The sequence below is a fragment of the Ascidiella aspersa genome, chromosome 3 (assembly GCF_963924565.1).
Source record: "Ascidiella aspersa chromosome 3, kaAscAspe10.2, whole genome shotgun sequence".
In the NCBI taxonomy this organism is placed as follows: Eukaryota; Metazoa; Chordata; class Ascidiacea; order Phlebobranchia; family Ascidiidae; genus Ascidiella; species Ascidiella aspersa.
The window spans coordinates 1,177,952-1,203,013 of record NC_139449.1 but is presented as its reverse complement, the minus strand read 5'-3'; the positions used below and the strand labels follow the sequence as shown (position 1 = coordinate 1,203,013).

General features: G+C 35.2%; 1 protein-coding gene across 1 annotated transcript in view; it reads right to left on the bottom strand.

Moving 5' to 3' along the window:
• Positions 1–24,296, bottom strand: part of LOC146158008 (uncharacterized) — a 111,150-nt gene extending 86,854 nt beyond the window's left edge. Inside the window, exons 1-23 of the mRNA XM_083383636.1 lie at positions 24,154–24,296; positions 22,798–22,963; positions 22,144–22,325; positions 20,952–21,245; positions 20,080–20,274; positions 17,106–17,303; positions 16,460–16,642; positions 15,552–15,736; positions 14,574–14,739; positions 13,580–13,765; positions 11,056–11,210; positions 10,241–10,348; positions 9,416–9,587; positions 8,617–8,734; positions 6,965–7,109; positions 5,908–6,040; positions 4,820–5,016; positions 4,126–4,267; positions 3,130–3,389; positions 2,263–2,415; positions 1,589–1,758; positions 662–806; positions 52–215 (exon numbers count right to left, since the gene is read on the bottom strand). Of these exons, the coding sequence (XP_083239762.1) occupies positions 52–215; positions 662–806; positions 1,589–1,758; positions 2,263–2,415; positions 3,130–3,389; positions 4,126–4,267; positions 4,820–5,016; positions 5,908–6,040; positions 6,965–7,109; positions 8,617–8,734; positions 9,416–9,587; positions 10,241–10,348; positions 11,056–11,210; positions 13,580–13,765; positions 14,574–14,739; positions 15,552–15,736; positions 16,460–16,642; positions 17,106–17,303; positions 20,080–20,274; positions 20,952–21,245; positions 22,144–22,325; positions 22,798–22,963; positions 24,154–24,250 (3,914 nt within the window). The 5' untranslated portion in view covers positions 24,251–24,296. The remainder of the gene's footprint in view (positions 1–51; positions 216–661; positions 807–1,588; positions 1,759–2,262; positions 2,416–3,129; positions 3,390–4,125; positions 4,268–4,819; positions 5,017–5,907; positions 6,041–6,964; positions 7,110–8,616; positions 8,735–9,415; positions 9,588–10,240; positions 10,349–11,055; positions 11,211–13,579; positions 13,766–14,573; positions 14,740–15,551; positions 15,737–16,459; positions 16,643–17,105; positions 17,304–20,079; positions 20,275–20,951; positions 21,246–22,143; positions 22,326–22,797; positions 22,964–24,153) is intronic.
• Positions 24,297–25,062: the final 766 nt, after the last annotated feature.

Genomic DNA, 25,062 nt, shown 5'->3' with positions numbered 1-25,062 from the left:
AGGTTATTTCCACTATCACATATTCAAGTTTAAACAACAGAATCATCTTACCTGCTTGAAGCATAGGGCGACTGGCATGTATCAGGGCACGGAGAGGCACAACCGCTGTAGTGACTGTGAGCTGGGCACCTCATTGGTGCGCTCTTGCTAGCGCTGCGCCAATCACAGAGCTGCACGTCATTGAACTGGCAGTCTTCGGCGTACATCTCTAGTGCCTGGAGACAAGACGGTTGGAGTGAAGTGAGAGAAATTCGCTTTAAACGTTAGACTTAGTGATTTAAACAGGTTATAGAAAAATGTTGTTTTTAGTGAAAATTAATGGTATTAAAAAAATATATCGTCGTGGTGGATGAAATTATTACCCGAAAAAAAATGTTTTGAATAATTTAATAGAACTGTACATTTGTTTAACTAAATATATCCGTTTAAATATAAATTTAAAAACTATTATTCAATAATGTGTTTTTTTGACAGATGAAGAGAAAAAATAATTACATTTATTAAATATGATTAAAATGCTTGGCAAAATACAAACAAGATTTCCTAAAAATAAAAAAACGGGAAATAAAAATTTATATTTTTTCAAATATAAAATAAATGATCGAAAATAAGTAAAACGAAGATTAAAACTAGAAAAAATATACAAATTTCAGAAACTTACCTCCAATAGCACACCCTTATCTCCGTCAGTTGCACAAACATCGAACAAACACTTCTTGAAAAACTTTGCAGAATCAACGACGCTATGGCACGAACTGAACGCTCCTCCGCGTTTCGTTAAAGAACCGCAGTAAGCCTCGGTACTCCTGTGAAGGTAAAACAATGCTTAAAACTGGCATTTGTAAGAAGGCACGTTTTAACGTTAAAGTTTGACGCTAGCACAACTCAAATATATTTGAAAAACTAATTGACTTGCGAGCATAATGGTTGGAGGTTGTAGTAGGACGTAATAAGAATATCAAAGCCCATACAGAAGTAGGTAGCATTTTGGACGTTTCGAATAACTCTTTATTCATTTTCAACATCATGTTGAAAATGAATTATTCGAAACGTTCAAAATGCTACCTACTTCTGTATGGGCTTTGATATTCTTATTACGTCTTAATTGACTTGCAATATAGTTTTTTTTAGTTATGAAAACACTTTCATTGAATCAGTTATAAAACCCCAAATTTTCGGCAAGTATAGACTTTCGTTAAGGTTGGGAGTATTTTGATTAATATTGGTGGTTTACATTAAAAGACTACTATGCGTGACTTTTGTCTTAAAAATGTATTTATTCGTTTTTATTTTTAAATGTAAAAAAAAGGATAAAAATATTTTAAATTAAAAATGTACATAAAGTCGAACTTGTTTTTGCCACGTTGGTTCAACGTTAACTGAATGGAATCTCCTTAGACATTCGTAACGTTAAAAAAATGATAATTTTAAAAAATGGCATGATTACCTTGTCAATAAAATACATTTTATCTATTTCTGTTGAGTTTTTAACAACCAGGTAGTGCTTTTTACGAATGAAGTTATAAAGTATAGACCAACATAAAAGAATATATAAGATACAAGAATATAACATTCAACTTCAACCCACCATCTCCTGGTGTCAGCTTGTGAGCACGTGACCGGTTCCGGTTCATCGGCCACGCAATCGCCCACCGCGTAGCTTTGCGCCATCTGGCGGTAATTCGACGCCTGCTCTCCGTTCAGCATCTCAAGGTCGTCAGTCTTCCGTCCGTTAAAGTTGCCACACAGACCGTGAACCTGGGGTCAAAGGTTAGTGGTCAAAGCATGACGTAATAGGATTTTTATGCGGTTATCTTTATTTACAATACTTGGTATAATATATAGGGTTTTAAAATGAATGAAGAATTATTCGAAACGTTCAAAACTATACCTACTTCTGTATAAACTTTGATATTCTTACTACGTCTAACTACAACCTCTAACAATTATGCAAAACATTTGCCTAGCCTTTGATGTTCAATACTATTTGGTAATACAGTTCATTTGGAACACAGAGAATCTAAGGTGCTGCGTATCGCTAACACAAAAACAAAACGGACAGGTCGTGCAAAGACCTGCTCGTACCTAATATATTGGCGTCCAATGTAAAAAATATGCTCCGTTACGTTATTCGAAACTTTTTGTGCAAAAATAGCTGTGACAAATAGTTTAGTGTCTTAATTAACTTGATTTAAGTTTAATTTTTTGATTTTATTCTCTTCTTTTACTATGCTAGTGTAAATAAAGACAGACGTAACTTACCTTTCCCCTGTACGTGCTTGGGATCTTGATGCGGGCTCCGTTTCCATTGAAAGATACTTGGAGTCCGTGTTTGGTTTTGAGTCTCATCGATCGACCGGAGGGTTGAACGCTGTAAGCATCAGATGTGAATCCTAGCACTGGTTCGCCGTTTATCTGCGTGGAAGGTAGCACGTGAAAACACAGAGGGTAAGTAAATATGCAGCTTAAAGTCAGTTTAGTTTCGAAAACATTAGGCTACGTTTATTTGGTTTAAATTCATGACGCATGACGTACAAAAGTTCGCACATTGCTCCAAAATTAAAAAGTTTATAAGGGAACGTGAATATCACTATACAATGCGTAGTGTTGATAAGCTAAATAGTCCTTCTTAAAACGGACAAAAGCATAGTAAAAACTAAAACCAAACGTATTTATATAATAAAATTAGCAATAAGGGACTAAAATATTAAATAAAAAGGCCGTGTGAACTAAAATTGGAAACAGAAATGGTAGTGAGGGTTGTTTTATTGTTTAAGCTAAATAGCAACCATTATATTACAAAAAATAATTCGGATTTTAAAGCATTTTAAAGCATTTGCGTTGGGTTACAAGTTAAAAACGTCCCTTTTTAAATATAAATAAGACACTGAACTTTTATTTACAAGACGGTTTCATGCAAGTCAGCTTAATGTTGTTGATTTCTAATGTTGTTGATTTCCTTTATATATATTTTTTAGTAAATTCTAAATCTCGAATATAATTCACAGCAGAGATTTTAGTTTAAAAATTGCCAGTTTAACTAACGGAGGAATTATTTTGTTAAAAAGCTCCGTTATGGCCAACCATAGGTGTATCATGACGTCACAAAGCAAATCGATGACGCTTTACCTTTACGACTTTGTTTTTTTCCATCTTAATAACATCCTCTCCGTCGTTAAGCGTGATCGTGAGTTCCCTGAGGTAGGAGACGCGCGTGTTGCGCCCCCGGTGTTCATTCATCGCCACTATTTCAAACCACTGGGGGTCGTTGCGGCGCAGGCGTGGTGTACGAGCCATGTAGTAGCTACACACTCCCATGAAATCGTACCAACCGCTGCCGTCGAACAACATGTAATGCGGGTCACCCCAGGCCTTGCACACGCCATAACCTGGTGGAAAAAAGGGGTTTAAATAGCTGTGAAATTAGTCGGATAAGATGTATTAATGTTGTTAATAGCGGTTGGAAGAATTAGTGGAAAGAAGGTGAAAATATGACTTTAAATAGCAATAGAAACACTGTATAGGTTTATGTATAAATCTGGTTACAGTAGCTATTTGAGGCAGAAGTTGGCATAAAAGGCGGAAAAATACTTCGTGGGATTATAAGACTAAATAATATAAATGCATAAATATATGTGTAACAAAATTGGTCCAGACATGTTTGTTGTGCAAAGTAACTTTAGTACGAAAGTGTTTTTAAGAGAAATGTAAGTCAATAAAAAAGTAAGTTTGTTTTTGTCCATTTTTAATTTTTTAATTTTGATTGTTTTCCAAGATCCTACAATTTCTAGTTTTCGATAGGTTAACTGCAAACTTCAACTGCAAGCTTCAACAAGCCTTGTATAATACGTTGGCACACAGCCGCTTTAAAGTTTTGAATTCCAACATTTCCCCAAGAAGTTCATGACAACGTTTAATATTCATGACAAGGACTTTACTTGAAATTGACTTGCTCAAATTATGACTTGACTTGCTACTTAGTCAAAACGACTTGCCTCAGACTTGAGTCACATTACAAAAGACTTGACTTGGACTTAAGTTGTTCAACAAAAGACTTGACTTGGACTTGAGTTATTTCACAAATGACTTTAATAGTACTTATGTTTAACTTGTATTTCCACCCACCTGTTGGCACACAAGCGCTTCGTCCGTCCGAATTCTTGCCACATCTCTCACCAGACTGACACCTGTTCCCTCTACACGACATACGTCGGTTCGAACAAGTGCATTTCCTCGCGCAGTTGGAAGTCAGTATCTCCTCACCGTCCTGTAAGGAAACAGATGTTAGCAACTTATTGTGTGTACATTCGTATAAAGATGTTGTGGGTTTCAAACCATTAGCATCCGCCTGTCAATCAATGTTTAAATCCGGAAAGTATAAGTTGAAAGGTTTGAAACCAATATGTTTTTGTCTAACGGGTAATTTTTCGTATATATATAAGGTTTTGCATATAGCTGTTTAGGTATTCAAATGTGGATGTAAACTTTTTTACAAGGATTTTAGATTTAACAAGGATACTGTCTTCCAAACATAATGTTTATGAATAAGATTTCTTCAGCAATAAAACACTGTTTAGTATTTTCACCATTTGAATAGTTTTTAAGCAAAAATACTTTTTTACCTTAGTTTTCAAGCAACAAACTAAACAACTATACAATGAGTTTATATTTAGAGTGCTTTAGTAACAAAAAAACGGATCAAAACATTAAAAAAAAATTCGCGTAAGCAAACAAAAAGCTTTAAAACAATAAGAACTCATAAAAATTCACCACGATTTTACATAGGATTAACATATATGTATTAAAGCAGACAACTTACCTTGTAGTACTTTGATTCGTGCGAGCATCCGCATTTACTTGGTTGCACACAAACATCCCCAGAAAGCACGAACCCATCATCGCACTCACAACCTTCTACACAAGGTTCCTGACAAGTTGGAGATCCCACTGTGGAACAAGTTCGTGGGCAGGCAGAAGTACAGGCAGAGTAGTGCATATTGCGGGGGCACACGATCTCTGTAAAGTTGCAAGTTTAAACTTTATAAGCAGCATAACGTTTTTTAAGCGTTGCTAGTTAAGTCACGCTAAAATAACCTTCAACGGTAATTCTAATTATTTTTGCGTTTTATGCAACAAACACAATCTCTGTGTGGTGGATTTGTAAGTTTAAACAATTTAGACTTAGCCTCAAAGTTTGACACAATTTTTGTAAAGTGGTAAGTTTAACCCGTTTGGACTTATATATATATATATATCAAAATGTTGTTTTGTATTTTAGAAAAACAAAGTTTATTAAATTGTTGGTTAAACCGCGTTAAAATAACATAAGACGGTAATTGTAAGACTTGGGAACACAAGTTTTTTCGGATTTTGCGTTTTTTGCAACAACTAATATATCTTTAATGTGGTGAATAAATGTATAAGTTGAAGACATTTAGATTTAGCTCAAAGTATAGTTTTTTTTCAAATAAGCAAAGCATGGAATATTGCTAGTCAAAACGCGATGAAACAACTTTCATGGTAATTCTAAATCTTGAGGCCACTCAATCGATGTAAAGTGATGGATTTGTAAGTTTGAATTATTTAGAATTAAGTTAAAGTTTTTTTTTTTGCTAAAAAGTCTAAACCAGCTAGTTAAATCGCTCTTTAAACAATCTTAAATTGAATTTTCTACTTAGAGAGCTTATATTTGCTGTCTACAATTGTTAATTAAAACGTTTTAAATTTGCATGCCCTGCAATGTAGATAAAATTTACAGTATTTTTAGGCACTAAAGCGCATGAAGATTGCGCTTTGGAGAACATATACCATTTTTGCGATTATAATGTTAAGTGTAGCCGCCATAGATCGATCAAAAGATTTAAACAACGTTAAACCTAACAATTGCGGATGAATATATAGACGTACCTGTGCCGGTGTCATTCCGCCAAGTGGCGCATATTTTCACTCCCAGTTCCTGGCATATTTGGGCGTAAGCTCCAACGTTGTTGTCCACGGCACTTATACCGTCCTTGTAAGCACAAGCGTCGAATATGCAATCCTGCGAAGGAATGAAATGTTAGAAAACAATTCACTGTTTGGGGATTTGAGATGTGCAAAACAAAAAGTGTTGTTTTGACATTAACAAGTAAGTGTTTTATATTAAAATCAGTACGTTGGTCGTTGTTTGACTAGAAGCGAAAGATATTCTTTTGAATAAGGAAATATACTTGCGTTATAAGAAAGCTAATTTTTGGATTAAAATATCAGGGAATTTACATATTTTAAAACTTGGCGTGGGGGTTAAAAATCAAACAATATACATAGAGCATGTTTACCATTTGCAGCACCCAACTGTCACACATAGCTAACAGATAAAAATAAAACACAAATAAATAATGGATATCTAAAACTTTTCGAATGTCATCCATAAATAAACCGTGCCATGTTAAAGCACTATAGAAAAGAATGGAATGAAAGTAAAACACCGGACTGTTTTTACAACAAAATGTCCTCTTAATTAAATCCAAACACATGCAAAAATCAAACTTGAGTATATTTTAGCTATACCATACTTTTTTGTGATTATATTATTAAAATCTCAAAAGTTAAGTCATGGAAAACTGCGTTTGATAAGGATAAAAAGTCTTTTTTGTCTTTATGCGGATAAAAGTGATATTTGATGACTTATTTTGTAAAAGTCCTGTAAGTGGCGAAATCTGCGGAAAGGCAACCAACTAAAATTGATTGAGTCAAACAAAACATCCAACACAAATTGGAAGAGCGAGTAATTGGAACAACACCAGCTCCGCATAAGAGTAATATTTAGACGTTTGGCAAAAAATGTTATTATAAGCATATTTCGCTGTATAATGTGTTATCTGGAGGAAATGCTGGGGTGGAATTGACTGGGACTCAATTTATGTTCCAAATGACTTGTCTGGGACTTAAGTCATTTCAAAATGACTTGTTTACTGATAATTACCTGAAGGAAGGGCTGCGGTGGCATCCTGGTGTGACAACTTGCAAAGCATCCCCCCTCTTCAGTGATGACGGAGCAGGATCGGGTGTAGGTCCTCCTCTGGATCGAAGAACATCCCTCATCCTTGGGAGGAACACCGGACTCACAGCTGGGGAACAAACGGATCGTTGAAAGGTCAAATATGGAAAACAACTGTGACCGACTTGTTAAGAATAACAAAGCTCATACAGAAGTAGGAAACATTTCGAACGTTGCGAATAAGTCTTAAGACAATGACTTGACGTTGTTGTTAATTATAACAAATATCAAAGCCAATCCAAATAGGTAATGTTTTCGAATACCTCTAAGATAATGGTTGGAGGTTGTAGTTAGACGTAAAATGAATATTTAAAGCTTATACATTAGTAGGTGGCATTTTGAACGTTTCCAATAACTCTTCATTCATTTCGAACAGAAGGGTTCAGTATGGTCTTTGATATTTATACTAGTATTTCTTTATAATCCTTGCACATCGTTTCTCACCTACGCATTTGAAAAGTTATTCGAAACGTTCAATATGCTACTTACTTCTGTATAAACTTTGATATTCTTATTATGTGATCAAGTGCTTGAGTACAAATATTTGATCGATTCAAAAAATTCCTCCAATCCGAGATTTTGCGACATGACGTCGTACACATGGTGTAACGTTACTGACTTAATTAGGCGCGCGTGGCTAAAACTATTAAAGGGGCGTTGGTATTGTGACGTGACAAACGCCTTGCCCAAATCGCGTTGTAATTGAAAACACAGCAAATGAGTTGGCAGAATATAAATCTGTTGTACATTGGGGATTAAGTTGTAAATACAAGGCGTTGTGGATATTAATACTCTATAGATTGTGCTTTAACGCGATTACACAACCTAAAAAACACGCGCGTGGCAATTCGAATCTAGGTCATAAATAGGAAAATAAAGGAATATAGTTCATGGATCGGAAAATAAAATAGTGGGTTAAAGTTGCTTTAAAGCTTACGTTAAAGTAATAAAGAATATTTTTAGTTTTTTCCTGGAATGGGAAGCATTTGAAAGCACCTCATACATGTTGCTTCACCAGACTTTGTATTATCACGTTTTGGTGTGCAGTGAAATATTGTTTTTAAACCAAATGACCTTAATTCATGAAACTGCTTGAATAAAACGAAAAAAAAGAAGAACAGGTCTAACCGCATTTGCCCACGCTGGCCTGCGTAAAGTGCTTAATATAACAACAATGACATCGCTCGTATGGTATGCGCATGTGGTCTCACACAAGGTAAGTCAGTCGGACTTTGATTTAATTTTAAACCTTAAATCACTTTACGGTGAAATGCCTGATTACATCTCTCTCATTAACCTACGAAAACGCCCATTAAAAATTATTTTTTAAACCTAGGTAAAATGTAGCAGTTTTGCCTAAATTGGTTGAAGATTAAACAAAAATATAATTGTTAAGGGCAAATTTTAGACGTTTGTTAAGTTATAGATTGCAAGGCCTAAATCTAAGAAAACTGAAAACAACAGAAGTTTGTGCATTCTACTAATGCGTAAAATAAATATCCTGCATTGATCTTTCTTTATTTTAGAACTTATTTTAATCTTCTAATTATCAAACTTGTGATCACACCAGAACTTACGATGTTTTTGTGGATGTCTTGTGTTGGTTTGCGAACTGGTTGATGTTGGTGAGAATTTTGTTCGATCCAATCTGCTTGAAATCGTCGTTCGGGTTTCCATTGCAATCTCCACACAGACCTGAAATAGTTGCTTGGTTAATAATTTCCTTAAACTTTTTTTTTTTTAATTAGCTTTTTAATTAAACAACGTTCCGTTATTTCCAAATGAACAAATTCTGTACAAAACTAAATTTTTGCTAAAAATTAAAGAAAAAATATTTCATATGGATTAATATTTGGTAGTAAGTATCCAGCCTTTTGTCTGCGAACTGTTGTTGATTAAATGCAAACTTTTACCAAGCCATCAAAATAATCAGAAATAATGTTCGCCAACTATTCATTTTTCTATAAAACTGGCTTTTCTGCAAACTTCTTTCTAAACTTAAAATACATGTAACAACACTTTTTTTTATAAAATGCACTTATTTGACGAGCAACAAATTTAAATATTTGATCATTGACCATTGGCAACGATTGACTTAATAACCATGGTAAACAAAAGCACCAAGGTAAATTTTGGCCAGTTATAAACTATTTGGCTAAATAGAATATTTTTCCCGTAGCCTTTCAGTGAGTACCTACCAATCCTAACAATAATACTTACTTAAAAAAACTTATGCAAAGCACCAATGTGTATATAAATCTGGGTCAGTTATAAACTTGTTGTAAATACCATATTTTGCGAGTCTTTTAGCCTAATGAACTTACCAATATACTAACGATAATACTTAATTAAAAAGTCCTTATGCAATGAACCCACCCTCAACTTTTCCTCCCAGGTTTGAAGGTATTGCCACTTTGAGGTAGGACCTTCCATCGTAGAGCACTTTAAGCCCGAAGTCGGTTTTAGCGACGACAAACCTTCCGCTGAGCTGCACATTTAGACCGCTAGAGGCGTGAGAGTACGGCAAGTTAACTGTTGCTCCGTTCACCTGAAAAGTAAAGGATTGTGTGGGTTAAGATCAATGTTCGTAGGTGGTTTATTTCTGTGCGCATATAAAAGTAGATAACATTTTGAACGTTTCGAATCTCCTTTATTCATCTTCGTCCATTGTGAAAATAAATAAAGCGATATTGGAAGCGTTGACAAAATGCTACTTCTGTGTGCTACACAAGATGCCTACGGAGATATATGGGTGACGTTATTGCTGGCTAGTACAACTCCGGGAGGACTTAATCAATGAATGCACATTGTGGATATAAAGGTTTATAACCTGTGATCAAACCCTTCTGGAGTCAGACTGGCTAATAATTAAGGTAAAGCTTTCTGAAGGCACCTTGTGTATCAGAAATATCAGCATGTCTTAGTTACCTTTGTATGGCTTTGAAATAGCTTAAGCCTCAAACCATTATGCTCCAATGTTTTATTTCTGAATTTTTGTTTATAATTAGTGTTATTTTTTTTTCACGGAAAACACATAAATTAAGATGGATATAGAAAAAGTTTGAAGACTTTTGTAAATACCTGGGTTTTTCAGGGACTTTATAATAGTACAACAATTGAAAACAATTTAAAGACTTTTCAAGAAAAAAACTTTGTGGCAACCCTGCAATATATATTAATAAAGTTCATATTGTTGATTACCTTGACAGATCTCCCTTTCCCAAGTTCGACGACCAAGCCAGCGATTTTGATGTAGAGCTTACGAAGCCAGGAAACCCGGGTGTTCTTTCCTCTATGCTCGTTGTCAACCTATGGGTGGTTAGAAAAACAACATTATTGATATTCTGTTGCGGCAAAATGAAGAAAACAGGCGCATGTATTATCCTTGTTGCAGGATCTTCCACTCAAGTGTTACATACTTTTTTATGCGAAGCGTATAAAAAGACGCGAAATTTATCTGTCTTAGAAATATAATTTTGGTAGAAACCTTAAATAGGTTTTATTATGCTGTTATTTTTAAATACTCCAAATAAGTTTGTGTCTCGTGCTGGGTAAAATAAACTTGATGTATGGATAAAAAAATTTCAAAGATAAACTGTAAAGGAAGATCTTTATATTACTTCAGAACAATCTTCGATAATTTTCATGTTTTATTAAACAACTATTTCATTTTTGAAATATTTTGTATTTGAATACCTAATTCCTTGACAAAATAAGTTCTATTTTGATACAACTTCTCCTCAATATAATTTTATGAACATAAAAATGGTACTTAAAATGTTGCCGGAAAAACAACTGTACAATTGAAACAATGCCTGGCAGCAACAGTACATTCGTCACAGCAATACTTAAAAAATTCATTAATATTAAAATTTATAATAAAGTGTTTTGTTGTTTAATAATTTGTATTATTTGCCAAAACCCGGTTTAAAAGAATGAAAATTTATTTTTTTATTTTTTAGAAGGTTGGGGTTTTTAGAAACATTTTTTATTTTTTTTTAGAAAGAATTTTTTACCTCGACGACGAAGTTGGTTGAAGAATGCTGCCTCCTAGTGGCGGAGTTCTTGACGAGAATGTAGGAGCAGGTTCCTTGGAAGTCGTAACGCTTACCGTCGAAGGTTCGGTAGTGGGGATCCCCCACAGCATAGCAGAATTTCTCAGTAGGTTCGTCTGAACAAAAATATTTCGTTTGTTTTCACACCTGCATACTAGAAGAGGTCAAATGACGAATAGCAAAAAAATTAAATATGATTTAATCCTAATATCGTCTGAAAAAAATTATTTCGCTTGTTTATCAATGTTTTAAACAACCATTACCACAAAATATGTTTGTAAACAACGTTACTAGTGAGATTTGCAAACAAACAAAAATGCAAAAACAAAAAATATTTCGGCTGTTTCGATAACTTCATATTAGCTACTTTGACCTGGTGAAGCCTGGTTGTGCGAAAGCTTGTCGAGAATTCAATACAATTAGTCTTTAATAGTGCCGCCTGATTACACTATTCAGATTTGGTAAGGTTGAATGTCGAATAGCAAACAAGTTAAATGTTATTTAATTCCTTTTTTTGGCAGAGCGGAGCAAATAAACGTTTAAACACAATTTTCTTTACGGTTTAAAACAGCGGTTTTGAATTACCATGGTTAATTCGCTAAGGTTTCCAGGTGTTATGCTAAAAGCTTTTAGTTCTTATCTGAAGTTCATCATAAACACATTGGGGCTTCATTAAATTTATCAATGTTTAAAAAAACATTCCAATAAAAGACCTTTCAATATTTTCGAACAAATTTGTTGGAAACAACGTTACTAGTGTGATTTGCAAACAAATGGCAATAATCTCGCAATAACCTCAACACAAACAACTATTTTTCGTAAGCAATGTGTTTGAAAATGACCCCACAAAGTGGAAAATCAAAATGTTTACATTTGAACGTAACAATCTATGTCGTAACAATGTATCCACAATGGCGTTGCCAAATAGTTCGCTACGACACTGAAATGACACAATAAATACCACTTAAAAATAAAAACGTCTGCTAACACAACAGGAAACAGTAGAGACATATTTAGAGACAACGCCCACACTGGATAACTATATAAGCAAATATTGTAATTAGCAATCCAAGACACATTTCTCCATTTAAAATGCGGCGATGGCGATAAGACACTAATAATAGGTTTAAGGTGCGTTCACAGTAGAGAAAAGATGTTTAAACAATCACCTAAAAATACCTACAGACGTCAAAGGTTAAGCTTAGGATGTCCAGTGGACCAAGGCGCAAATTTAAATGAGAAAAAAATCAAGTCGCTAATTAACGGAAGAGTTTGAGCTCGACAAAAAAAATGCTTGCTAATTAAGGCAAGGAACTTTCACTTGGCAAAGAGGAAAACGTCAACACATTTCCGTTCCTCTAGTGCCGGAATTGTCACCCGGGATGCTTTAATTTGCCGGTAATTGCTGGTTAGTGAGTGGACGTAAAGGCACGTTTTGTAAGGCGGGCCGTGCGAAAGACGCACACCCTACTACCACTTGAAGGAAAACTTGTAAAACGTGTTCGTGGCTAGGCTTGCAAAACCTTTGGCGCACTTGAGAGCAAAAAATGTTTTTTACATACGCAAATCAGGATTAAGCGGCTTCTTAGCCTTTGGATTAAGCTGTTTTTTGCCACAAAAACCGTTTTTAACGTCAAACTTTTGCTTGGCTCATTGATCATCTCCTCTTAATCGTTTCAAATTGCTTTTTTGACCTTTTAAAATGCGTAGACTTGACCCAAAAATGCTTCACAAATGTATTGATTTGTGCAAATCGCATTGATGTTTTTCGCCGAAGATTTCTTTCAGTTTTTAGGCACTTATGTGTTTTTTAGATTAGCTTTGAAGCTTGACCAAACCTTCAACATCGGATTAATATTTGCAAATTCGTGTGTATGTCGACACTTTAAAAACTTTTGCAGTTTATGCCATTTAACAATGGAATGATCGGTCGGTGCACAAATATTGCAAGAATCCGACTTATTATGACCATTGATCATCAGTTTATATTGAAACCAGAAAAATGTTAACAGGGTAATGTCAAAGAACATTTAAAATATCTAAACTGGGACGCCTACACATTATTTAAAAACAAAATTAATTGATAGCAAAGAAGTTGCTTAATATTGTCCTTAAACTTTAAAAGTCCTGCACATTTCACGTTTTAAGATACGATAATTGCACATAACCGACATATTTCGTTCATTGTTTTTCAACTTAATTTTAGGTATGGCAGTATCACACAATTTTTAGTGGTCTTATGGTTTCTACAAGGGGTGGGCAAACTTTTTAGAATGCGAGCTAAATTTTGTTTTTTCAACGGAAGACTTATTGGTTGTTCTCTTGAATAAAAGTCGTTTTTAATTAGCTTTTGCTTGATGTAAAAATATACAATTGATTTCGAAAAGATTTACATCATGCGTATGACATTCTTAACTAACATGTACCACAACATAACTCTAAAACTAACTCGTTTTATAACACAGGTGAAGCGAGTTTTTCTCACCATCTTGTAAACATCCAGGGAGGGGGTGCGACCATTCCCCTCTTTCAGCACACCTTTGTCTCGCCTGACCGTCAAGCTTGTAACCTGGCTTGCAGCTGAAGGTCAAATATTCGCCCTTGGCGTACGAACGCTTCGTGGGCTCGATTTTCACGTTGCTTGGAATTGTGGGAGCGTCGCAACTCAAGTCTGTAGAAATAAAAAACGATTTATAGTGAATTTTGAAGCCAAAAGGGCCAATTAAATGAACGTCATCGCTAATCAATACGTTTTGATGCTCACTTTTCACCATTAGTTAAGAAGTTCTAAAGTTCATTTTCATTAACTTATGATCATACGAGTACTTATCGAAACGTCTTTATCAAGATGATGTCGACCTACTCGACCTTTTTGGCTTTGAGATTAATTTTTGAACTACATTACAGATCTGTGCATAGTGTACATGCGAAAATGATTGCAGTACTAGACACTTATTCTGTTGGCTGAGTTAGAATCTAGCCAACAAACATTTATAGATTAGATGTTGCATTTTTTATTTTAAGTTAAGTAACTTTGTGTTTAGACCTAATTGTGAACGTTATATGCAGTATTGTCTCGTATTAATTTTAATCACGCAACTTGGAAGAAGTTAGTCTAATTAATTTAACACTTTGCTTTCGGGAAATACCAAAGACCGTGAACAACTCAAATGCTATTAAATAGCATGACTTAATGAAAAAAAAAAACTCTCATCGGTTTTACTAATAAATATCAGCAAAGTGTTGTCGGAATAAAACACAAAACAAACAAAAATACAAAACAAACTGTTGTAACCGGAGTCAGATATATAAGTCTGATTGAAAGAAATTTCCAAAAACCAAACTGATTTTAGCTGGAAAAACTTAAAAAAATAAGTTGCTTTAACAAACACCTGCGTATAAATTCCGAAAAGAACTTAAATTGTCAAATAATAACCAAACACTAAGAATGATCAGAGCAAAAGTTCATTTTTAATCACCTGCTTGTCCGGCAACCTTCCATCGTATAAGGAATCCCTTCTTATTGGTGCTGCTGTCAGACCTGAACCTTACACTTGCAGTTGACTCAGTGCTCCTGAACACTTTGTTGCTGAAAACTCCGCAGTATTTCTGGATGCGAGTTTGACGCGATTCTCCGTTGTAAAGCTGAACACAATAAATATAAACTGTTGCTACCAGGGATAGTAATATTAATCAAAAAACAGCTACTATGGTAATTGCAATTGTTAACCAACATTTTGGAAACCTATTCAAATCGTCTTCGTCAAAAAAAAATAAATGGAGCGTAAGGAAAAGGTTTTAAGGGACCCAAGAAATAATACCGGAATAGACTAAAATTATACTGACAAATTAGTCGTAAAAACCCCTTAATACACAATAAATTGAGTACTTAACAGGGTATTATGGAACTCCAGTAATAAAACTGAATTTAGGACAACATCAATGTCGAAATAAAAGCAAATTGGGAAAGAGACTAAAATTGGACTAACAGCTTAGTTGCAAAAATGACTAACATCTTTGTTGCAAAAATACCTAAATTGAAATAAAACTAAATCGTCAGAATAAGGTCAATAACATCTTAATAACCCCAACACAATTATAACCCATCTAGTAATTACAAAAACACTACTTGTTAATTAAATAAGGCGAGTTTTTATATCAACATAAGATGTTTTTTTTAACGCACGATTACAAGTTTATACATCGCCTTAGCTACGAACTAGTAATCGTCAATTTATTTAAAACTAAAACAGTAGTTTATACAGAGTTGGCATGCATAATAAAAAGAAAAAATATACATGTATTACCTTAAACTAGTAAACCTCAATTGCAAAATAAAACACTACTTGTCTTAAGGAAAACAAAGGGGAGTATAGGTAGTAGTGTTTATTGTATTATCAAATTCAACCAACGCCCATTAAGTTTCACCTCAAACGAATCATTAGGCAACTATATACCTCTAAAAAGTCGTAAGCACATCGCCTGTTGGCTTCGATATCCAGCTTCACAATAGTGATGTCAATGGTTTGGCCGCTGGACACTTTGATATGCCAAGTGCAGTCCTTGTCGTCAGGGTAGTTAGCTGGGTAGTTGGGCGACTTAATTTCACCCGAGCTTTTGCCGGAGATGGTTCCACCGCAGTCTAACAAAACACTTGTTTGATTGAGGCTTTGTTTTGTCATATACGGTCTTGGTTTTGGGAGCGGACCAAACATGGCGTCCGTTTTGTTTCGCGACTTGTTGATTCGGTGTAATTGGCACTTGAATTATTACTTGAGGTTTCGGAAATAAATTTCAATTTGTGTATTTATATATGTGAGGTAATCGACTTTCCTATATGGCTTTTAGCAACAGCTTTAACTTTACACTTTAATGGATTACGATTGCTATAGTATTTGCTTAGAATAAACTTAACCTTCTCTTAATACGATTAAGTAATGCTAACAACTTATTGGCGAAATTTACCAAAATGTTCCAAAAAATCAAGACATCGCACTAATTCCTCTAATTTACATGCGGTAAAGTTTATAATTATAATTATTTTGAAATAGAATATTTTAAATCTCCATTCCCCAATATCGCTCTAATAAAACATAAAACATAATATATTTTAGGTTAGCTAATTTAGTACAGAACTTGTTCTAAAAAACTGAGGCCAATTTAATAAAACTTTTATAGAGAAGTATCGATAGAGCCTATAACACCGCGTTGTCAGAAGTCTATAAATGCGCCCATGACGTAAAACAGATTAAGAAACGCTTCTCTAAACCAAAGAACATTTTGAAAACATCAAGGTGATGTCGATTAACTCGACCTTTTTGGCTTTGGCCTTTATTATTAACCAAATAACGTTGCGTCCACCCACCTGACTTGGTCTTGCAAGTTGGTGCTGAGTTTGACCACTGACCAGTCCTCCCGCACACAATGTAGTTATCACCACTAAGTTCGTATCCAGGGTCACAACTGAACCGAGCTCTCTCGCCAGTTCGCCAAGTGCTCTTCGTGGATGACACACTGCCGTGGTCCGGATTGGAGAGTCGGCTGCAGCCTGCAGGATAAAATTGGTACAAATTTGAAAAGATCTTGATATACGGTTTTATAGATTGAGAACACATGTTTTTGCTGAATGCTTTGGCGGGCCACAATTTTACGACGGATTTACCGTGTTTTAAGAAGAAGTTATGTTATTTTTATTAAGTTATAAATATTTAATGCGAGAAATAATGGTTCGACACAAATAATGGATTTTATTTTGGTGCTATAGTTATGGTGCAAATCATGTGGCACTGTTTAGCAACAAATTGTATTAAAATCTTGTCAAGCTTTCGCACATCCGCGGTTTGTCGACATTTCTATTTTAACCTGATGAAGCGCGGTTATGCACAAGCTTGTCAAGATTTTAATACAATTTGTTATTAAACAGTGCCACATGATTTTGTTATTCAGCTATTAATCAATGGGTCTTATAATGGACAAATGGAATGCCAGCTTTATACAAAACCATGGCTTACCAGTGGAGCTGATAGAAGTGCAGGTAGGTTCTGTAGAAGACCATCTTCCCCCACTAAGGCAAGTCCTGTAGTAGCTGCCAGTAAGTCTGTAACCTCGCTCGCACCAATACCTTGCTCGTTCACCAACTCGCCAGCTTGACTTTGAAGACGACACCGAACCGTGATCTGGTGCCGAAAGCCCGCTACAACCGGTTGGCGCTGAAATAAAGTAAATTAGATTGGATTATTTCTTACTTGGGTGACCTTTGTGTGGGATTTAGCGGGTTAAAGTTTTTTTGTATAGTTATCGGTCGAATAAACGCCTAACTGTTTTTTTTTTACACGCAATTCGAAAACGAATGCAAATTATTAGACGAACGAATATCAAAAGCGGGCATGAATGACAAAGCCAATAAAAAAGTAAGTAAATATTTTAAATAAATCTTAAGATAATGGCTGGAGGTTGTAGTTAGACGTGGTAAAAATATCAGTAGGTAGCATTTTGAACGTGAGGAATAAATTATAAGATAAATGTTTGAGGTTAATATCAAAGCCCATAGAGAAGTATAGGTAGCTTTTTGTAAACGTTTCATTAAAAGTTTTTTTTTGTTTTTCACGCTAATACTGTATTTTATTCATGTTTTATTACTTTTTTACTTGTTTCTTTGATATCACAGCCAATAAACAGTTCGTAACTATTTGCAAATGTTTTGGATAAATCTTTATGTTTAAAATAATTTTGAGCTATTTGAAACGTTAACTCTGCCAACTTATGTACGGGCTTTAATAACAAGTGGGGAATTTCACGAACAGCTATTCAAGCAAGGTTAGAATAAGCACTATTGAAAGATGACTCAACTTCAAACAATGGTGTTTGTAGCAAAACACAACAAATGTTGGTTTACAATCTCGCGACTTGCTCGAAAAGCTCGCAAAACTCCCTGCTACGGACTTACAAGTGCAATGGGATTAACGCTATTCATATAGTCGCAAAAATCCCGATGTTAACAACGAATTTCGACCAAAGTACGAGGCGCCACATGTTATCCCGGTAAAGTACCGAATCTTACCACATTTAGATGCAGCCGGAGCATTACATAACAACACGGCTTGTTGCAGCCCGAAATAGTGCGCTGGACTTTTTGAATTTTCGCGACAAAATACAGAATAGAACAGCGCGTTAATTTCGCCGGAGGCGCGGTAATCAAAATTCAACACAGATTTCTGCTGATCTATCGCTTTTTAAACGCGCGTTATAGTATAATGTTAGATTCAATTCGTGAAACGTATTTCGATGTAATTGCCGCCTTGCTGGAGTTCTCATGTATATTTACGGATTCAGCGACCCCAACATACGTAAGAAACCAGTCTATATTGAAATCTGAGTGAAATCGTGCGATTTAAGCGTCATAGGAAAAGTGTAACCTTTGGTTTAGCCACAGCGTCTTGTATCTGATTGTCTAAGATAAGAATTAAACTTTGACGCAGTGGGTTTCTCTTCTATTAAGAGATCTTGTAACAGGCACGGTCTGGCTTAATCCTTCATTTGAAATGTCAAAAACATGTTTTTTTGTTTTAATTCTATTTTGGATTCATTTGACGCGTGAAGCATCCGTCTCGGATCAATTCGACCCATGTAAAAAATCCCGGGTTTTGATGCAAAACACGATTCGTTAATCCCAATTTGTTGATAAAACACTTTACGTTTAGTATTAGGCTATTTGCAGGGAATTATCTGGAATTTTGCTGCAAATTTCCACAGTAGTTAATTACGTCTACATTTATCATTAGTTCCTTATTGATTTTTGATATTACCATTCAAATGAAAAACTTCAAAAGATGCAAGTTTGTCCACATCTTCTCAAATATTTCAATTTTAAGAATTTTAAACATTGAAAACTGAAATAATCATGTACACTAAGAAAATCACATCAAATAATTGGGCTCCGGAACTATTTGTAATCTTAGAAAGTAACCAACTTGTATTTTTTAAACATCGAATGCACACTATCCATTAGATAACAGATCTCCAAACACGGCAATTTGCCTATTGTCTTGTATTTTGGGAGAATGCCAAGTTATAAGATTTTGTTTCGTAGACAAAATACTTGTTTGTTTTATTTTTACTGCGCCTTCAGATGAGAAGTTTAAGAATAACTGTTTTACATCCTTTGTTTTAAAATTTACAAATCTTTTCCTAATAATGCTATGATTCAGTCTTTTAAATGCCTTTAAGTTTCGTATGAAGAGCGAAACCATAGATTGGAAAAAAGCAAGTTGATGAATCACTTAAATCCCGTTAATCGTTCGCACAATTTAATCCAACAGGAGCTTAAATCACATTAGTGGGGATTAAAAGGATTAACCTCACAATGTACTTTGTCGAAATACATCACGCTTTTATTCTTATCACAACCGCAAGAGACACAAAACTTCGAAGATTTTTATCTTTTCGGACGCTTGTGCAAATTCGTCGATCTAATGAATCATAAGAATTCATCGAAACCACTAAACAATGAATATCACCGAAATTACGTTTTTTTAGTCAAATTTCAGTGCACGTCAAAAGCTTTAAATGCCTGATAAGAGCTAAAATAGATTTAAAATCGAATGAATTACATGTTTTGACCTTTTCCATGACGAATAACGGCGAACGGTACCTGCTACGGGAGATTGTTTGGAACATAACTAGCCGCTTCAAAGTTTATTTTTGCATTTTTATTTCGTGTAGAAAGAAAATCGTTTTTTCGTTAACCCATGTGACGTAATTTAAGGCGCTTTATGACTCATTACTTAAGGATTTAACGTGAGAATTTTTAAAAGCTGAATATCGGCCGAAAATATTTTTTTATTCGTTCTAGGCAAAACGAATTGCTTCCAATAATTAAAGACGTACTTTCATGTCGATTATAATTTATTAAATCACTATTTGGCAAAATCCGATCAAAAAAACTTTGTAACAATTAAAAAACATTTTCCCAAATTTAAAATTTACCTGAAGGTCCGCAGTTTGGAATCCTGTCCGACCATTGGCCCTGCGCTTGGCACGTGATCGACGATTCACCAATCAGCGTCTGTCCGTTGGAACAACTGAAGCGTGTCCGTTCTCCCTTGTTGAAGAGCCTCTTGTTTGAGGGGAATACCCTAAGATATCGGGGTAGCGACGAGGGGAGTTGACATTTGAAAACGACTGAACAAAATAAACCCATTATTAGAGTTTTGTTGGGCGTCTGATGGCAATGACATGTTTATGAAATCAGAGGTTGAGATTGGTGAAATTTGTTGCACTCTTTATACTCTAAATAGAGGAATCAGGTGGCACTATATAAAGGTATTTTTATACAGTGCCATCTTTATACAGTGCCACCTGATTCCTCTGTTTAGAATTAGACAAATACGGCCATATACAAAGATCTTTATACACTGCAAATGTTTGAACTACTTTGTAAACATCAAGTGAGTGAAAAAAATGGCTATTTTTTAAAATAGCTTATAATGTCTATTCAAACCGCCTTGTTGGCATCAGTAACTACTTGTGTATTTCAACGTTCTAGAAATAGCAACGAATATCCTAAAACACTCATAGAAACCTAATTGTTGAAAGCAGTGTGTCACTAATTTCTGACTAAGAAAATGTGCAGAAATCAAAGATTTATAATTTAACATTCAAATAGCTTTAAAAGCTGGTCCTCTTGTTAAAAGTAATATCAAAGTCTGTAGTTCTATGGAAAGTTTCGGTTAAAAAACAGAGGTTTAAAACTTCTCCAAACCTCCGTGTTGGCTGCAATGTACCACTTATTTAGTCCCACTTACTTGGTTACCTAAAGTTACAAACAAAAAATTGAAGATTTAATATATTGTCCAAACCTCCTTGCTGGCAGCAATATCTGACTTTGTAGTCCTGGCATCTCTTGTCCCCTTGGTCAGCATTTGAGCAGGAGAGTCCGTACGCCAAGCTGTTCCGCACCGGCTCTTTACTCGACGAGTACGACACACCACGGGCGAGTTGCATCTGTATGCCGAGTGGGCTGTCACACGAGTCACGAGTGCGAGTACGGTGGGAAGAGAGTAACTCGAAGTCACCGCCACCAGTTGTCGGGTTGTCCGAGTCAATCCAGCTCCCCCAAGAGTTGGGCAAGCAGAGTCCGATTGTGTCAGATCCTGTAAATATTTAAAGGTGTTTTGTTGGAACTTTGAAGCGTTCGATGTTTTATTTAAAGATAGATATTTGGCCCGAAAAGTTTTTGTTCAATAAAAAAGCAAGAAATATACAGATCCTGTAATAAAAAAATAATGATATTATATATTTTTTGATTCTTGTAAAAATGCTTAACACTAATTGAAGAACAGCCAGGGGCAGCTGACTTGATCAGTGGTTCTCAAGTTTTTAGTATACGTTCCGGTAAAATTTCAAAACAAATTTTGCGGACCTGTGGACCTTTAAAAATCAAAATCAACCCAAAATGTAATTACGACAAAAGTATATGCAACTTAAAAGCAAAGAATGGAAACGTCAATTTAATAAGCAATTTGCTGCTGTCTTTTTGATATCATACGTGTTTTACGTGGTTCATTGAAGTTTTTCACCTACAACTGGTTTTAAAGTGTAGGACTTAAACGAGTTGTAGCCTAATACAACACTTGTACCGTGTGACGAACAATAAAGTCAAAAGTATACCATAACACTATGTTGCGTCACAATGCAAATCATTTTAATTAAATAAATGACAACCCGGAAAAATTATATTTGCGTAACAGCAGTAAAATAATTATACTAGTTTATTATTAATACTAGTATATTTTCTTAACCATAGTAAAAAGTGAACCATTTTATTTTTGCAGCAATACAAAATTTTAAAGTTTAATTTTTGGTGAAGTCAAACAAAAAAAGAAAACATTTTGTTTGTAAAAGTTTAAAAAACACAGACACATAAAATGCACAATAAATATGCTGTTACTACCAGGCATAATACTAAAAAAAGTTCTTCTGTACTTATATGTGAAATAAATACCAAACGATCTTATTTTCAGGCACATATAATACACACAAGGTTCCCACCTGGTGTAGCGCAGCGGTACTGCATGACAAGGTACTTTGGAACACCAGTGCAGGGGTCTCCGTATCTTCTTGTGGACGCAGACAACCGACAATATCTGCGGCCATTGCAAAGCTTCCAGGTCTCACTGAAGGCTTTTGAAGACTCACATCTTGTGCTTCGTATGTGCGAGGAAGTCGGACAACTGTAAAAAACATCGTCATATTGCTCATCGATGGGGAGGGGGTATTTATGGGTTTTTAATTCGACTTATGGGCTACATCAGCCCAGTTGGCAAAACTCACCTTACCCTACAGGGGCGCTGCCACCAACTATTAACAAATTAAACTTAAAAGTTTGTTTGGTTTCAAATGTTACGTTTTTATAAATATATGATTTAAAACACAAACAAAATTAAATACTTGATATACGAAACATTGAAAACTTTGAAGCATATTTTGGAAAAGAGGTAGAAAACAACCATAGCGGTAACACCGTTGTTACATCTGTTTCACATATTAAACCTGTGGTGAGGTTCAAACTCGCGACCTCCAGCTATACCGGGACAGTCGCTCTACCAACTGAGCTATACAGGCTCAGAAAGGAGCAAGTTGAGAAATAACTATAGCAACTGAGCTACACAGGCTCAGAAAAGTCTTCCAACCTTCTCTACTTACGTGGTTTTGTCCGCTCGGCCATAGAAGGCGTCCTCGACCACGATCACGTGATTCGAAGTGACGCAACGAAGCGTTCTGATTCGCCGCTCACAGACAGTGGTGCGGAACGATTGACGTGACCTTGGGATTAAACCGCTCCATGAAGATGAAGAAGAACTTAATGAACCTGTGGAATTAAGCGCTTTAATTAAGCATTCGTGCTTAAAAAACGACTTTCGGTGAGAAAACTGTATTTCTATAATCGTTTTTTTTTACATTACAAATTTATATTCGTTAAATATATGGTCGTTTTTTGCAAAACTCTAGCTTTAAATTGAATAAAAAGTGAATAATCTAGATGGCTTTGCGATTTTATTGGTTTTTGCTTTTTGATATTTGCAAACATTTTTTAAATTCTTAAAGTTTTTTTACTTAATTAAATACTTCGTTGCCCTGTTTTAATAGGAATTAAATGGTTATAAATAAATTGAATATCGTAGTCAGTTTAAAAAGGTATCCATAAGTTTGAAAAGTCCTTGCCTACGTCTTTAAAGAGTACAGCTTGTTGGCAAAATACGATTAAACTAAATAAAAACCGGAAAAATGTTAAAAATTAAAAAACTCGATATAACAAAACATAACGATGATTTCTACAAAAATTAAGTTTACTTATTTGGAATAAATATTTGACCAGCATACAAAAGTCAATTACGATCATCCATAAAACTACGATGGTATAACATTCGCATTTCTTGATTTCAAGAAGCATAACGCATTAATAACCATTGGCAAAAATTAGAGAATGGTTTCTGAATTACTTAAATACTTCATCGTTTTTTTATTTTAAGGCTGGGAAAATAAACTATAGGCACCTTACATTTATCGTGGATTGTTTTGTAAGTTTTCATTAACAGTTTAAATTCATCTTTAACTTATTTTTTCAGGAAAATACACTTTGCCCCTAATTTACATTCACAAAAACGCCAGTTATAGTTCAAAATCAATTACGGCATTAGATCGGCCCTCCTTTATTTGAAGAAACATAATTCATTCCTAATCTTTGCAAAATTAAGATGGTGATTCCTAACCACTTAAATATTTCACCAGTTAAGGCCCGTTTACACTACAGCTGCACTGAGCTGAGCAAAGCGTAATTTGCATTTGAATTCTATTGTGGCGAGCGTTTCACGCTTTGCTAAACTCAAGCCCGCAGCGCAGCTATAGAAACACGTTACGTTTTGGGGCGAATTTTACGCCCAGCGCAGCTCAGTGCAGCTGTAGAGAAAATAATTTCACGCCCAGCGCAGCTCAGCTCCGCTCAGTGCAGCTGTAGTGTAAACGGGCCTTTATAGTTAAAGAACAATCACGGTCGCCTACCAAACGTTGCATTTCCAGAGTAGACGAGAAACATTGCGACGATGAGAAGACATCGAAACATCATCGCCATAACTTCACTAAAACCGGCTGTTGCCATCACAGCCTTCAACTTCAACTCACTCCAATCAACTCAATACGATTCGTTTGCGAGAAACGAAAGTAATTTCAAACATATCTGACAAGGCTTATATAGGCCGGCGGAATGCAAACTTCTTCGCTTTAAAAACGTTTTTTTGCCTCACGGAGAGAAAAAAAGGCGCTGAGGTAAAATTACACGTTTCTTTTTTTTGTCCCCAGGTCCGGTTTTCCATTTGGTTGGCGCGGCGAGTGAAAAAGGCCAGCCACCGGCCGTGCGGATTAATGCTCACGTGTATTTTCGTGTAATTACAAGTTGTGTGGGTTAGTTGCGGACGCGCTTTGAATAGCAACTGTGGTAGTGCCCATGTACAAGTTATGGGCTTCCTACTGTCAGCTTTTACGTAAAGAGTTATAAAAGTTGTTACAAACCTAAAGGATTTTTGGGGTTTTTGGCGTCCCAAGTTTCGCGATTTAAAAAGCATAAAAAGGAACGCATTTTTACGTTGCGAACATTTTTCGGTCAATGCGTTTTCGCGTCCGATAACTTAAGGTTAAACCGTTTAAAACAAAAATGGTTAAAAGCCAGCACAGCTTTAAACTAAGATAATTAAAAATCGTTACCACTTTTGAGAAACCCTGTTCCCAGTAATTGTAAGTTTTTAAAACATTCTCTATACTCCGTGTTTCATTCCGATGCACACTCTCGATATTTTAAAAACAAGTATCGGGAATACGAAACGGCGTCAATAATACGATCGAATAAGCAAAATTGTTCGTATTTTAAGCAAAATTGTTCGTATTTTAAGCAAAATTGTTCGTATTTTAAGCAAA